The sequence below is a fragment of the Castor canadensis genome, chromosome 7 (assembly GCF_047511655.1).
Source record: "Castor canadensis chromosome 7, mCasCan1.hap1v2, whole genome shotgun sequence".
Taxonomy (NCBI): domain Eukaryota; kingdom Metazoa; phylum Chordata; class Mammalia; order Rodentia; family Castoridae; genus Castor; species Castor canadensis.
Window position 1 is genome coordinate 90,335,585 of NC_133392.1, and position 16,731 is coordinate 90,352,315.

General features: G+C 34.1%; 1 protein-coding gene across 1 annotated transcript in view; it reads left to right on the forward strand.

Annotated features, from left to right (window-relative positions):
- Znhit6 (zinc finger HIT-type containing 6) overlaps positions 1-16,731 on the forward strand; it is a 52,081-nt gene that overhangs the window by 18,072 nt on the left and 17,278 nt on the right. Inside the window, exons 6-8 of the mRNA XM_020177491.2 lie at positions 6,337-6,405; positions 7,793-7,873; positions 9,058-9,135. Coding sequence (XP_020033080.2) covers positions 6,337-6,405; positions 7,793-7,873; positions 9,058-9,135 — 228 coding nt within the window. The remainder of the gene's footprint in view (positions 1-6,336; positions 6,406-7,792; positions 7,874-9,057; positions 9,136-16,731) is intronic.

Genomic DNA, 16,731 nt, shown 5'->3' on the forward strand with positions numbered 1-16,731 from the left:
TATCCATAACGAGTGGTTCTCTTCCAACAATACTGAACAAGGAAATCAGAAACTCAGCAAAATTAGACTGCCTAAGTCATTTTCCCAATCCTAAGCCATTATGTCCAGGAAAATATATTGATCTTGTTAAGGCCAATAAATACATACCCCTAAAGGGTAGGAATGAGGTCCATTTGTGAAAATATGGTCATGGGTTAGGAAGGATTGTAGTGATGATTGCCAAGTAGATAATCAAAATGTCCACCATTCCTTTTATGGTTTATTTTTAAATATGGAGATAAATATTTAAAATAGGAAATAATGAATATATTTGGGTTGGCAGTACAGGAAACTGCATGGTTTATTGAATTTTCAGTTTTGGAAAGTTCATATAATTAATTAAGTGTGGACTCTAAAGTTATGATACTCTTTGGGTTCAAGCATCAGCTTTGCCACTTTCCTGTTGGATAATGACCTTAGAAAGTGACTTTCTTTCATCTGTAAAATGAAATAATAACATTTACCTCATAGAATTATAAGAATTAAATGAGTTAATACACAGTATCTAGAACCTACTTGACATATAAAAACACTTAATAAACTATTATTGTTATCTTCTATTGTTCTCTGGTTAAAGAACCTACTGGTAGTTTTTATAGCCCATGGTTGTTTCTAATTTAATTAGTGATAGCATATTCTGAAAATCTGATATGTAAAAAATCTAGTCTTAGTAAGATTCCTCATGGTGTCTCTTGGTGCATTTTCTGTTGCCGTAACCACATGGTTACAGAGGCTGAGAAGTCTTAAAAGCATGGCATGAGCATCTGGCGAGGGCTTCTTGCTACATCCTAACATGTTAGAGAATATGAGAGAGTAAGACAGAACAAACTAGGCAAGAGAGGGAGCTCCTTTTTATAACGAAGCCACTCGTACAATTAATCCATTCATGAGGACAGATCCCTCAGTACCCAATCACTTCCCAAAGGTCCCACCCCTCAACACTGCTGTATTGGAGTTTCTATCATAAGAACTTTTGGAGGACACATTCCAACTTAGCCTGGAGTCACCTGTATTTAAAACTCTGAAGTAAAATTTTCAGGCATAGTTGAGCTGACTTGCTATGTCAGTGTGGTTCTCAAAAACAGTTGGTAATACTTCTCCTAATAGGTACAAACAAGGGCTGAAAAGTTACTGTCCTGAATCCACTGTAGAAGCTTAGTGGAGTTAAGTCATAGGTTATGAGCTCCCTCTCTATCACTCATTTCACTCTTCTTTAAAAACTTCATGTTACATTAGTTCCAGGATAAAATCCAACCTACTTATGGAGCATTCAGGGCCCTTTTCAATTTGTACCTAGTTTCATTACTAGCCACTAAACATTAAATTCAGTGTAAGTACAGTTTGCTTATGGAACTTATGGAAAAATATTTTCTATTAAAGGCAGGTTGTCAGCATCTATACTATGCTTCATAATTCAGGACATTGAAATGAATGAAAAATTGTCACAGTGATAAGATTTTGAATGTATATTCTTAACTCTCAATACATTATTTACTCATTTAATCCTATGATGTAAATATTATCTACAATTTACTATGAAAAGACTGAGACACAGAGAGCTCTTGATCAAGATTACACTTAAAGTTTAAATTGTTGAAATAGGACTCAAATATAAGGTCCACTTAACCCCTCTCCTGTCCTAACCCTGAACATTTTATTATATTGAACATTCTTCCTGTGTGCAATACCCTGGACATTTTATTACATTGAACATTCTTCCTGTGTGCAATTCAATAAAGAATAGGATGCTTTCATATGAAACTCATGAAATGGAAAGAAAGATGTAGTACCCAAGATTAGCAATTGACTCCTTAACCTCAAAAGAAGTCTTCCTTGGGCTTGTTTCCTTCTCACTTTCTGTGTCTTTAATGCCTAGTAAACCCTCAGAAATGTTCTTTGAGTAAATGTTGGTTAATCAGTGATGAAGTAGAATGAGAATTGGTGATTTTTTTTAAAAGCAAGAATATTCAAGTTCCTTTAAATTTTGTAGTAGAAATCTTAGTGTCTAGAATTTAGTTATTGCTTAGGAAGGCATCTTTGAGGCTACCCAGATCATTAGACACACCCTAGTTCTTCCTGGGTAATAATGTCTGCTATAAATGAACACTTTTAATAAGGAAATATTTTTTAAGTTTAGAAAAATGTTAGAATTACTCTCATCCTTTCTATCAGTGTTAACTGGAATTTCCCCATAAAAACATCTTTGTGCTAATTATGTAATATAACATCATTATGTGATTTATTTAATATAGACATATTCTTAAGCAATAATTAAGGCCTTTTGTAGTGTCAAGAAATAACCATTGTTAAAACTTTGGGGCACACCCTCATACTTAAGTATATGATGTATAAATCAATATTTAAAATATAAAAATCATAATTCATCATACATGTCTTCTATATCAGTGCATAATTGTTTTGTCTCTTTTGTGGCTAGCTAACATTCATTGTATACTTATAATTAATTTATTTAATCAGTTTCCTGATGATGTACATTTAGGTTGTTTCTAGTGTTTTACTATCATAAAATTTGGTGCAGTAGACATTTTGTACACATCTTATTACTTGCCTAATTATTTCCTTGGAATAAATTCCTGGGAATAAAACTGTTGAGGCAGTGGACAGTGTCCATTTTGCCACATTTCCCAGTGGTTCTTATTTTAAAAATAAAATCTGCTATATCAAAATGTTTCACTTCTGTGTGCATTTTTCTTAATAAGTTTGAACATCTTACTGTAACACAATAACAATACCATTTAAAAGGAGCTGATGCATTTTGATTTGTATCTTCCTTGGGATATTGGTAGTGTAATTACAATTTTAAGTCATGAAGTCAGAAAAGTAATTGAGTATATGGGCACAGAACCTTCCCCCCAAAGTGTCTTTACTTTATTGAAACTGAAAAAGAATGATCCTTACAGTTTCTAGTACGTAACTTACTGAAAACATGTATTATTTAATACTTATGAATTATTATTTTTTATTTTCCTTATTTAATACATGTACCATCTAAGTGTTTCTCAATCTTTTTCATTATCACCACCCCCCCACAAGGAATCATTTAGATATTTTCCTCCTAATTGTCCCTCCTGTGATATTTTGATACCATAGATGCACCATATGTTTGTTTATGTTTGGTGGCCTTTTGGATAACACACCATTATAGTATCTAAAATATTGTTGGCCCTTTAATGAACCAACTTTTGCCCCCATTGAGGTAATTCTGCCCCCGTTGAGAATGCATGGTATGTTTGTGCTTGTATTGCTACTTGAGGGAGGGATGCGAAAGCCTTGCTGTGTGCACAAAGTTGTTTCAGTTTCAAGAGACCAGTCAAGAAGTCGTTGTTTCTGTCACTTTATCAGTTGTCTGGAAAGGAACATTAGGGTTGGTAGTAATAACAACTGCTTCACCAATCAATTATCAAATTCTACATATGCTTTGCAGTACCTAAGTTACCTAGCATATCCTAGGCACAGTATTTCCATTCTTAAGAAAGTTGATATGCCAAGGTCACAGTGTCATTATTGTAGTTGAAGGCATTTTGTTGTATTTAGGGAATAATAGCAGTCCTAATGGCATTAGAATAGTAAATGTTCAGACTTATCATAGTGGTTCTCAAACAGCAGTTTTGCCTCCCAGGGACATTCGAAAATGTCTGGGAGCATTTTCGGTTATTAGACATAGGAGTGGGGTATTCCCAGACCGCATGTAGAGCCCTGGGATGCTGCTAAACAGTTGGCGCTGCCAAGGTTATGAAGCCTTGAGCTGCTGGTCACTTCATGCCTGTAATTCTAGCTACTCAGAGATCAGGAGGATCTCTGAGTTTGAAGCCAGCCTGGACAAATTGTTCGTGAGATCCTGTCTCAAAAATACCCATCACAAAAAAGGGCTGGTGGAGTGGCTAGAGTGGTAGAATGCCTGCCTGTCAGGCTTGAGGCCCTGGTTTAACCGCCCCCCCCCCCCCAAAAAAAAAAAAAAAAAAAACAAGAAGCCTTGAACTGTTTCTAATGATTGTACTTCTTGGAATCTATCTTTAGAAAATAATCAATGTTCTGGGACTTAGGTGTATGTACATTTTTAAGGCAAGACATATATATAACAATATATAATTATGAAAAGTAGGAAGTAACTCAGTTCTCTTGAGTCTAGAAGGACATTTGATTGCCCATGTCAGAACTTATATGGATTTCAGGAATTAAGAAATGTTTAGAGAAAATTAATTTACCCATAATAACAATTTTTTATTCAACACCCTTCAACTTCTTGCTGCTCACCCTGGGTTAAGGTATAGTACAAAAGTTAATAGACCTTTTATTTCTTAGAAGAAAATATGGAATTAAAAAATACAGCAATAGGAAACTGGTCATAGTGGTACATCCCTATAATCCCAATACTCAGGAGGCTGAGGCAGGAGGATCATGAGTTCAGAGCTAGTCTGGGCTACATAGTAAGACCCTATCTCAAAATAAATAAATAAATAAAATAAAATGGTAATATATAAGTGAGCTGAACATGAGCAGGTATGGTAAATGTTCTTTATGTTATTCTCTTTTCCTTTGTTTTTACAATAGTGCAAGATGACATTTTAAAAGTAATTGTACTTTTCAAATGTTTATGTTTGAACTGAGACCAAATGAAGAGAGATTTTTATAATAGCTATAATTTAGCAATATGTATATAATAAAATAGTAATGAATGACTTCATTATAACCACAACTAGTTAACTACAGCAAATAAAATGTTTTCCAAGGGCTTTTCCCATTTTGTGTTTGGAATGTTAAGTACTTTCTGAAGGTATTCAGTGTTTACTGAATGTAAAGAAAGGCAAATGGCTCTTAAAATTACTCAAGCAATGAGTGGGGTGATTGAGTGTGACTTACAATTTGACAAGATAACAAATTAGTGGTCCTTTTCCCCCCAGTAAGTTAACATGGAAATTAAATATATTTATAAAGAAACCATATTGTATGTTAACAAATTCAGTTTACTTCTTAAAAAGACAGAAACATATCTCTTTTGGCCCCTTGATAGTGATAGTATTCTCTAATGCCTGCCTCATAGATACTGAACATTGTGAAGTGCTTTCTTTTGGAAGAATTATTTATTTAAAACTGGTAACTGTTGCATTTGCATTCAGAATTTTTAACAGTCCTTTTCCTGTGAGATTTTAGACATTTAGCTTTTAGATTAGTAAAGTGTGCTTTTTTACTTTGTTTTATTCTCCTCTCCCAAAAAAAGGCATAATGTGATTGTTCCTTGTATAAGTGGCACTTTCAACAGAAACAGAACCAAGCATACTTTTTCTCTAAACTTGAGCCCCAGACTATCTTGTTAGTAAATTCAGTTCTGTCTATATCTATATATACATATTCAGATCTGATAGCTTACCCTAATGGAGGGAATTTTACTTGGGTTTCTGACAGAAAATTGAACAAATCTCATAACTGTTTGGTAGAAGATACATTGCTAGGTTGTCTTTAAAAAGATAGTTGTTTTAGATTTGGGGACCAGGCTGCTAAACAATAGATGATTGCTCAGAGGAAATGGTGCCAGCCATCAACTTGCCAGTGTGTTGTTAAAATTTTTCCTTGTAAGACAGGAAAACATTGTTTAAAACCATCATGTAGTGAAGACATTTAAACTTCTGTGAAGGATTCAATGTTTAGAGTATTAGCTTTTTTTAAAAAAGGAAATTGTGTCTAGTGTCACTAGACATATCATTTTTCTAAAATGAAGCTGTAAGTGAATTATTGCTGAAGATCCTATATCAAACCAAAGTTTAGACCTGAAAGCAAAGAGACTAGCTCAGCATGCATTTTGCTTAGCAACCAGCTTGTTGTCTACTGTTTTGCAACTGAATGCATGTAGTCATGCCTCAGAAATATATCTGTAGCAGCTGGACTCAACCGGACAATACTTCATTCACCTAATTTCCAGACTAGCCAGGCAAAGACATCAGTTCATTGTATTTAGTCATGAGAAAATTTATTTGTAAACTTTTAAGTAGCATACTGGTCTCAAAAAATCCCTGAACTATAAGAAATCGCCTTCTAATTCAGGAAGGTGAAATCCTTGCAATTCAGAACTGCTTCACTTTCATTTTTTTTTTATTTTACTAATATTGCAAGTATATTATTTCAAAAATATGCTTCCAAAATCCTAGAAAAAAGCAAATAACTCTTAATAGAAATGATAGTTTAAATTCTAAGAATAACTGAAGGATTATCTAAAAATGAAAATTTTGAAAGTTTTTGGATTATCTACAGTGATCCTAACATGATTATTTTCTCTCTTAGAAAACAACGGTTTTGTTGGCATGTGAAACTCCAATTTCCTCAAAGTCAAGCTGAGTACATAGAAAAAAGGTATAGCATTGCCACTGTCAGTAAAGAACTGATAGGTTTTTATTTTAAGGCTCTATAATTAAACAGTTAACTGATGTATGTTGCTGGCAGAATGAATAACTTAAGTGTGATATACTCGCACAGTACAATACTAAATAATACTGAAAATAAATGACTGTAGCTGTGTACATCAACATGCATGAATCAGTGCATAGGATATGATTATGTTTAACTGTAGAGGAGGCAAAAACCAAATAGTGTACATTTCAGGATTGTCTACAAAGAAGTTAAAACTCTAAGGGAAATGGTTAACACTGAGATCATGATGGTAATACTGAGCAGAGCATACAGGTACTAAGGAGACAGATAAAGCGTGAGTCAAGAGGGCTGAAAATTTTGTTTCTTAGGCAAGTGCTTGTATAAGACGTGAAAAATGACCCAGAATTCTACTATGCAAAAGTTACTATTAGCGTTGTAGTCTACCGCAGACAATGCATTATTTTAGAGAAATGTGGTGGCACACATCTGTAACCCTATCCCTCAGGAGGCTGAGGAAGGAAGATTATGAATTTGAAGGCAGTATAGGCTACATAGCAAGTTGGAGGCTAGCCTGGACTATCTGCATAATAAGACCGTGTCTCAAACAAACAAAAAAATGAAAATACATTATTTTAGATACGTACATGGTAACATAATTGGAATTAATTTGCATGAAGTTTCTTGAACATTTTCAAATATTGTTAAAAATTTTAATGACTTATTTGACTTCTTGGGTTAGCACAATCTTAAAGTTGATATGTAAGTAGCATATTTGGCATCTAGCACATTATATGTAATGTCTTCTCAGTGTCGCATAGGGTTTAGTGAAAAGCTGTGTTATTTGAAGTTATATACCATACTAAAGACAGGGAGAGGGTTTATTTTACAGATAGAAGTATGTAGCTAATAATTTAAGTTAATATGTGTAAATGGTTAGGGATAGTTACTATTTCAAAAGTGTCTTAATTTTATTTATACAGCTTTATATATAAATTTAGAACTATGTGCATTAATACAGGAAAGTTAGAAAACTTAAAAATAAGTTGGAATACTTAAAAATAATACCAGGGACATTAGTATCAACTTTTTGACCTGGTCTTATGATTTAGTATTGATAAACTTGAACATGCACTGAAATCAGAATTATGACCTTGTTAAGTATGCCCAAGAAGTCTTTCTGTGCTTTTTTTTCCTACACAATTCTTGCTTGGAAGGTAATTATATGTTATATTTTGCCAAGAATTAAAGTGAAAAATCTTTGTTCAGCTTTTTAAGCCAAAAAAAGCCACATTTAGTAATTCTGAGTTAACACCCATGGTAGAAAATTATAAGTAATAATTTGTCTGTTTTCTTTTTCTTTGTTGGAAAGAGTACCAGATGATAAAACGATTGATGAAATTCTAAAACCTTATATTGATCCTGAAAAGTCTGATCCCATAATTCGTCAAAGGTATGTTTCAAAATCTAGTACGTTTTTGAGGTAATTAAAAATGTTGAAGTATTTTTCGGTACATGTTTATTATGGAAAGTCATGGCTGTATTAGAATGTGGTATGCTGATGCAAATTGTGGTCCCATTTCCTTGATATTTACTGAAGGCCAGTCGTTTTAAATAACAGCAGTAAATAACACCATTTACTGTGTCCAGTAAATGACACTTCAAAGCAGGTGATAATAAATGTACTAATTCATTAATCCTCACAGTAATTCTGTATGTGGATTACTGGTATTATACTCCTTTTACAGATGGGGAAACTGAGCCTTAAAGTAGTTAAGTTATCTCATACAACTAAGAAGCAGGAAAGCTGAGATTCAAACCCAGGCAATGTAGAGTCAAAGTCTGCACTCTTAACCCTTAAACTAAACTGCATTTCAAGTTAAACCAAAATTCTAAAAATTAAAACTGTTAATAAATAAATAAAACTGTTAATTAAATAACTGTTAAAGGTAGGAAATTCTGTTTCAGCCAAGTCTTCATAGAACTTGCCTCCTGTCCAAAAATGTAGCATAGACAAAGTGACTAATATAGATAACATGGCAGAAGGTAGCTCTGTCCCTAATTGACTGTGTGATCAGGAGCAAATTACTGAACTTCCAGGCCTTTAATTTCCCTCCAGTGAAATGAGAATGATAATATCTACTACATAGGGTTGTTATGAAGCATTAAAGGGCCTAGTGCATAGTAGGCAGTGCTCAAAAAAATGGAAACTTACTTATTGGGTTGTGAGTTATTAGTGCTTCTGGGTAGGAGCCCATAGACTTTATTTTCACCCAATGTTACTTGCTTGGGATATGAATGCTTGGTTTGGTTCCAGAGTATCCTGGTTTTAGACTGAGTGGATTCTAAATGTCTGATCTGATCCAGTTCTAGTCAAATCTCATTTTTCTGCTATTGAAAAAAGGCAGTGGCCAGACTAATCAAAAACCATGTCACATATCAAGCTGTGTCAGTTGTGATAGTTGAGTTCACTTCCTTATAACTAATGACCTAGTTGTTATCATTAGTACATGGCATTAAATTGGATACTTAAAAAATAATAATAAAACAGCTGATTAATTTGCTGAAACAGGTATTTTTTAATTTAAGATGTCTGAATATCAATTTTGCTCTCTTCATTATGACATTTTATTTCAGGTTAAAAACCTACATTTGCTCTCAGACCGGAGTCCAAATTTTAATGAAGGTCGAATATATGCAGCAAAATTTAGTAAGGTAAAGTTGCTTTCCTCTCCATTTCTTTAAATATTTTCTAACGCTGTATTATAATTAAGTAGCTTCATTAGCTCAAGTAGCTAGCTTTATACTGGCTGTCAATAAAACCTAAAGTTATAAAATAATATTAAATTAAAATTCTTAAATAATCATATTTATCATAATATAAATTTGGTTGAAAATCACACTAGTTAGCATATTGTAAAATATCATCAGATACAACTGATTTTTAATTCCTATCTTAACCTTATTTCAGGAAATATTCTAGTGTTTATATAAGTTTATATAGAAACTTATATAATCAACTGACTGTTACATATATTGTAGTACAAGGAATACTGCATAGAAATGTGAAGAGAGCAAGGTTCTAACAAACCCTATGAGTTGAGTAAATTCTTAATATCACTGGGCTTTGTTCCTTCACTAATGACTATTCTAGGTTATCTCTTCACAGTCCCCACAAAGGCAATGTGTCAGCAGACTGAGTTGCAAAATATTGATTTTTAAAAAACTGTGATGCCTTTTTTCTATTTTTCCATTGATTAGTTAACAAAGCTACTGTATCTAATTCAAACTATATCTGGTTGGTTTCTTCTATGATTTGGTTTGCTAACCTTAGCGACCCACTTAAGAGTCCAAGTTGTGAAAGCAAAGTCAGATTTGAAACCCAGATCCACCAGGTTCTCATTATGTGAATTTGAGTAAATTATATAGCCTCACTTATCTTAGTTTCCTTATCCCTGAAAATATGATGCTAAGAACTATAAGATTAGGGACTAAAATAACAAATGACAAATGCTTATTTCTATTACTACTAGTATTATAACTTTTGTAACTATTATTGTTACTGTTATTTCTGTTGCTACTAATAAATGTATCCTAACAAAAGATCTGCATATAAGAGTAAAAGACTTTTATGTTTACCCCTGGAGGTGTGGCTCAAGTAATAGAGCATTTGCCTAACAAGTACAGGACCCTGAGTTCAAACCCCAACACCACCCAAGGAAAAAACAAAGAAAAGACTTTTATAGCTAGCAAGGGATCCTAAACACCACATCTTGACCAATTTTTTTTACTACCATGTCTCAAATGCTTTATATGGTTGACTAAGTTTCATTGATGAAAGATTCAAGTTATCTACCATAACTTGACAATTCAGCATATTTGCATGCAGCTCATGGTTTAGCACCCCATCTTTTCATCTGTGCTCCCACATGAGACTAAGATAGAAAGTATCTGCGAAAATAGTTATGCAGAGTTAAAATATTTATAGTAACCAATGTCATTCATTCTGAAATTGGGGATCAAACATATATAATTAACAAGAAATACTTATGTGCAAAAGATGATTTGAAGTGATCTTGTGTTATCACCAATTCCATATCTACCTTATTCCTCATCCTCTTATTCATCCAAGAAGAAATGAATTAGCACTTAGTTATGATTGTTACCTAAAATGTTTTAAATAGACAATAATAACTTATTTTAAAAATATAATTCATGTTTAAGCAAAATGATTTGCATCATTCCCCTGAAATTGGCCCCTGGTAAATCATTAAATATTTCTCATTTATTATCTGTGTTTCCTCTCAAAATTCAGTTCCTTTCTTGACATGCACCATATTTTATCTAATTAGTTCTATAATTAAATGTTGCTTATATTTTACATAGTGTACCATGGCTTCAGTCTCAGAAGCTAATAAGAAAACATACCCTCTGGGGGTCTTTATGAACAGTGAAACAGCTTTTAGTTAGCTGCCTCATCTCATTTTCTCTAAAACTAACATCTATTCTCCTAGTCTTCTGAGGACTTGGTGGCAATCTCTGATAATCACTTTTATCACTCTACACCACTCAGCATTTGCCAACTCCTTGTCATAGACTGCCTTTGTGAGGATAATATATAAATAATGCCAGAAGGTAGATAGTAAAAATGTATTCATCTTGATTCAGGAAATTTTTATTCTTAATAGCAGTCTAGGGACTGGGAATGTAGCTCAGCTGGTAGAGCACTCACCTAGCATGTATGAGGCCCTGGTTCTATCCCCAGCACTGCAGAGAGAGAGAGAGAGAGAGAGAGAAACTAAGTGCCTCATCATTTCCTTTGTATGTGTTTGATCTTGAATAATCACAAATGGTAGTCATTGGATACTATCTTAATGACTGCATGAATAGGATTATTTTTTAAATGAATAGGCATAGGTTTGAACCATTAGATTATTTTTATAGGTTTAAATAATGCCAGTTTGGGTATCAACTTGACCATAGTCACCTTATTTACCTCTCTGTTAGCCAAATGATTAAGCTTTACCAAAGCTGAAACAGGCAATTTGGTACAGTTCCAAAGAACAAAAGTTTTGCTTCCCACCCCCCCCCACCAGCCCCCTTGGTTTGTTTGATTGGTTAATTGATGTATTTTGGTCTATTTGTTTATTGGCTTGCTTGTTGTTTGCACATTTTATTTCCACCCAGGCTCTGAGTTCAAAAGAAAAGAAAGAAAAAAAAAGGTCATTTCCATTTTATTTCTTCCCTTAACTGAAATTTTATTATATTTCCATTTTAAGTCAAGGCAAATTGGGCTATGCCTAATGAAGAAATGTGCTAGTTGAGTAAACCAGTCAAATTTAACTCTGACTGAGTACCTTATTTTCCCAAAATTCAAGGAAATCAAAATCTGTGAATGTAGGGCACTGAGTTTTTAATACAGGATAGTCTGCTTGTACATATATCATTTATTTTAACTTAGATGTGCGTTCTGTCCTTGAAGAGGCAAAGAGGATGGAAATCTCAGCTTGTCCTAGCAAACCAGGAGAATATCGAAAATGCCTCCAAGATTAGATGATCCAAAGGGGAGCAGTTGAGGAAACAGCTTTGTGCAGTTGCATAGAAAGAAATCAGGTGTATAGAGACTGAACTCAGAAAGATACTAGTCAAATTGGTAAGGCTTACTTTTACAAAGAATCAGAGAGGTAAGCCTAAACCAAAACAAAAATGTCAAAGAATTTCACTGAAATGAAGGTTAGATGACCTAGTTATAGACATTCAACTTCTCTATGCTTCATTTTCCTTTAAGATCCTGTACTTTCTCTAATTGTATAACCTTCCTTCTTTAGGGACCAAAAAGTATCACAGTAGGCTTTGAACTAACCTACTAATCCCCAAAGGAAAGAGAATGCTATATTAATAAAGTGAGTAGTAGTAACTATAAGGACTGTTTTGATACTAAACCCGAGCCAGACTGACATGAAAAGTACTTTGACTCTGTGTTATCTTTGTAGAGAGCATGTCCTCCATATTCTCCATTTGAGTAGTTTACTTGAACTAAATAATATGAAAATACCACAAGAGGAAAGGAAGGGGTAAAAACTCATGATCCAAGGCCGGGAATTTTGGATTTAAAATATTACGCTATTTAACTTGAGTACTGATGGAATCATTTGAAAACAGTAATGTAAGAAATTCCAAATGAGCTAGCTTTTTTCCTGAAGGTAGGCCTAAATTGGTTCTTATATTTCTGGTCATTAAGACAACCTCAACACATAGTTTCTAAAGAACCTTCTGATTTTGTAATCAAGATAATGAAGTTAGATATTGTATAGATATATTTAGACACATTTTTATTAGAAGGTTCTTTATATAATTAATTCATAGATAGGCTAAGATGAGTGTTTATATTTGATTGTATAAATAATCTAGTTTTATCATCAAAGTACACTCCAATCTAATGAACATTATTATAGGTTATAAAATATTAGTTTCTAATTTAAGATAAACATATTAAATAGGAGGACTTTTATTATTTCCTAAAAAAGTACTTAGAAGACAGAAATGTGTAGTTTCCTTGTGGCTGCTTGATTTTAAATGTATCCTACTATTTGTAGTATTCGTATCTTCAGAATCAGAATAAAGTCTTTTTACCAAATACTTGGTTTATGGTGTCTCATGAGACACCTGATCAACTGCAATAAACTTTTAAATGTTTCCTGTCTTTAACTTTGCCATGCATAACTTTTTTTTTAAGTTGTCACCATAGAAGGCATGCCTACTCCAGGGAATTTGCTGCTAATCTATTTGGAAGTTTTCTTTCTAGAATACCTAGGGTTTGAATTTGACTCTTTGGTTTTGGGGAGTTTTTTGTTCTTGTTGGTGTTTTTTGTTTTGGTTTTGTTGTTGTTTTTGGAGACAAGGCTTGCTATGTAGCTTAGGCTGTGTTTGAACCCAGGAACCTCTGCCCTAGCCTCTGGGGTGAAGAAATTCTAGGCATTCACCACTACACCCAGCTTGACTCTTCTTATAAAAGCTAATGTAGCCCCTTAAATAAATTTCTTTATTCATTCATTCAGCAAACACAACAGTATCTATGAAGTTCCAGGTGCCTATCTAGACATTGAGGCTTTGGCAATAAAGAAAAGCATTCCTGCCCCTAGGAACATGTATTCCTAGTGGACGAGATGAGATCAGTGCAAGGTGCTTGTGGAGTAAAGCTACACTTGCTCTGTGTCCATGTTATTTGTTACTGCCTTTCTGTTCTCACAGGAAAGTAAATCAATGGTTTTTAACTGGAAAAACCTACTTTGGTAATGCCAGGTGCTTTCAGAGGGCAAGCATTGTAACATTGTATTGCTGTTAGCTTAAGTTATTGCTAACTAAAGCATTTATACAACTTCAAGATTTGACTTTGTCCATTCAAAAATAATGTTCCAAATCTTAAATTTTAAGCCTCAGTTTTATTATTTATTAATGGAATTTTCCACAAAAAAAGTTTAGATATGTTTTCTGGATTTTTTTGCTGTTTGTGGTTTTTTGGGTTTTTTTTGGTGGGACTGGGGTTTGAACTCGGGGCTTCATGCTTGCAAAGCAGACGCTGTACTGCTTGAGCCACACACCAGCCCATTTTGCTATGGTTAATTTGGAGATAGGGGTCTTGCAAAACTATTTACCTAGGCTGGCCTCAAATCGCGTTTCTCCCTATCTCAGCCTCCCAAGTAGCTAGGATTACAGTCATGAGCCATCGGCACCCAGCTATATATTCTGTTTTCTTATGTTTACTCTGTTGTTTTGATGTTTGTTTATCATCTTGGTTTGGGTGATTTAGGCAATTTTAGGGTGATTCTTTTGAAATATATTTTAAAAACCATTGATTCAGTATTCTTATACAAGAATAAATAAAATAGAGAGGAAAACAGACATGAATATATAGGCCTAATAAGCCTGTGTCTAGGTGTTTATGAGGGTACAGGGAGGGTAGCAGCTGTCCTTGGATCATCAGAGAGAGTTTTAGAATGGGTATAGTCCATTTCAAGAGTAGGGTAAAGAGGGCCCCAGGGTGTTAAGAGCATGTTATAAAAAAGGCAAATAAGTGATTTGAGGACAGTAGAGCCTATAGGTGTAAGTTTTGGTGACCAGTTGGCTATAGGGAGCAGTGAATAGGAAGCAAAAGCAACTAAGACTTCTGCTATGGATGCTGTTTACAGAGAAATGGAAGTGAGACCTGCAGAGGTTTAGCACATGTTCACTTTCAGGTGGATGCAGCATCATTTTCTGGAACAGTATTTTCAAAAAGAATACTCTTTTTATACTATAGTCCCTTCAGAGCAAAATTGTATTTCAGCAAGAACCAGTAATGTTATATTTCCCAGAGTACACAATTTATGAAGAAGTAGACTTTATATTACTTTAAGACATTCCACATTAGACTTTATAGGCCAAAATCTTTTTTTAACATTTTTATTACTAATGATAGTTATATAGAGGTTTCATTGTAACATTTCCATCTATACCCGTATTATACGTTGGTTTGGTTCACCCCTGTATTACTTCTCTCTTACCCTATTCTCCTTCTTAAAATAACTTCAGTAGGTTCCGTGTTCCATATCACACATGTATAGAAAGTACATCAACTATGTTCACCCTCCTTTTTCTTCTTCCTTAGTCCTTCTAACAGTTCCATTTTTGAAAACATGTTCTGTATATATGATAATATAAATGCCATATTTTCTTAGTCTATTCATCAGTTGTAGGGTATCTGGGCTATTTCCATAGCTTGGCTATTGTGAATAATGCAGCAATAAACATGGGTGTGCAAGTGAATAAACCAAAATCTTGCCAAATATTTAATATTTGTGTTAGGTTTCATATATTTTATTATTCAGGCTAACCAAAATTATGTGATCTTCCAAAATAATCTTTTTTGCTTTTATTAAAAAACCTACATAAAGATTTTCTATTAAAGTCAAGGTAGTCTTTAACATTTGATAAAGACCTTGGAAAGTTATTAAGCTTCTGTTTTCCCATTTAAAAGTGAGAATTGAGGCAGGCATGATACTGCATTATTTTGAATATTAAGTTGATACTCATCTACTTAGTGTAGTGGCTGGCAAACTCAATAAATGTATAATATTCAAATATTTGGAGTTGCAGTTAGACGGTTACTGTCTTACTGAAGTGATTCAATAAATATAAGAGATTGCTTTGTTTTGTTTTTTAAATCCTGGTGATTACTTCCTTAGTAAATGGAAGAAATCTATTTAAAATAAAAGTTCCAAATGAACCAATAAAGAAATGGGCAAGTGAACTAAACAGAACTTTCTCAAAAGAAGAAATTCAAATGGCCAAAAAACACATGAAAAAATGCTCACCATCTCTAGCCATAAAAGAAATGCAAATTAAAACCACACTAAGATTCCACCTCATCCCTGTTAGAATAGCCATCATTAGCAACACCACTAACAACAGGTGTTGGCGAGGATGCAAGGAAAAAGGAACCCTCTTACACTGCTGGTGGGAATGTAAACTAGTACAACCACTCTGGAAAAAAATCTGGAGGCTACTTAAAAAGCTAAACATTGATCTACCATTTGATCCAGCAATACCACTCTTGGGGATATACCCAAAAGTCTGTGACACAGGTTACTCCAGAGGCACCTGCACACCCATATTTATTGCAGCACTATTCACAATAGCCAAGTTATGGAAACAGCCAAGATGCCCCACTACTGACGAATGGATTAAGAAAATGTGGTATTTATACACAATGGAATTTTATGCAGCCATGAAGAAGAGTGAAATGTTATCATTTGCTGGTAAATGGATGGAATTGGAGGACATCATTCTGAGTGAGGTTAGCCTGGCCCAAAAGATCAAAAATCATATGTTCTTCCTCATATGTGGACATTAGATCAAGGGCAAACACAACAAGGGGATTGGACTTTGATCCCATGATAAAGCAAGAGCACACAAGGGAGGTATGAGGATAGGTAAGACACCCAAAAAACTAGATAGCATTTGTTGCCCTCAATGCAGAGAAACTAAAGCAGATACTTTAAAGCAACTGAGGCCAATAGGAGAAGGGGACCAGGAACTAGAGAAAAGGTTAGTTCAAAAAGAATTAATTTAAAAGGTAACACACATGCACAGGAAATCAATCGGAGTCAACTCCTTGTATAGCTATCCTTATCTCAACTAGCAAAAACCCTTGGTCCTTCCTATTATGGCTTATACTCTCTCTTCAACAAAATTAGAGATAAGGGCAAAATAGTTTCTGCCGGGTATCAAGGGGGTTGGGGTGGGGGGGCGGGGGGTAAGGGAGGGAGTGGA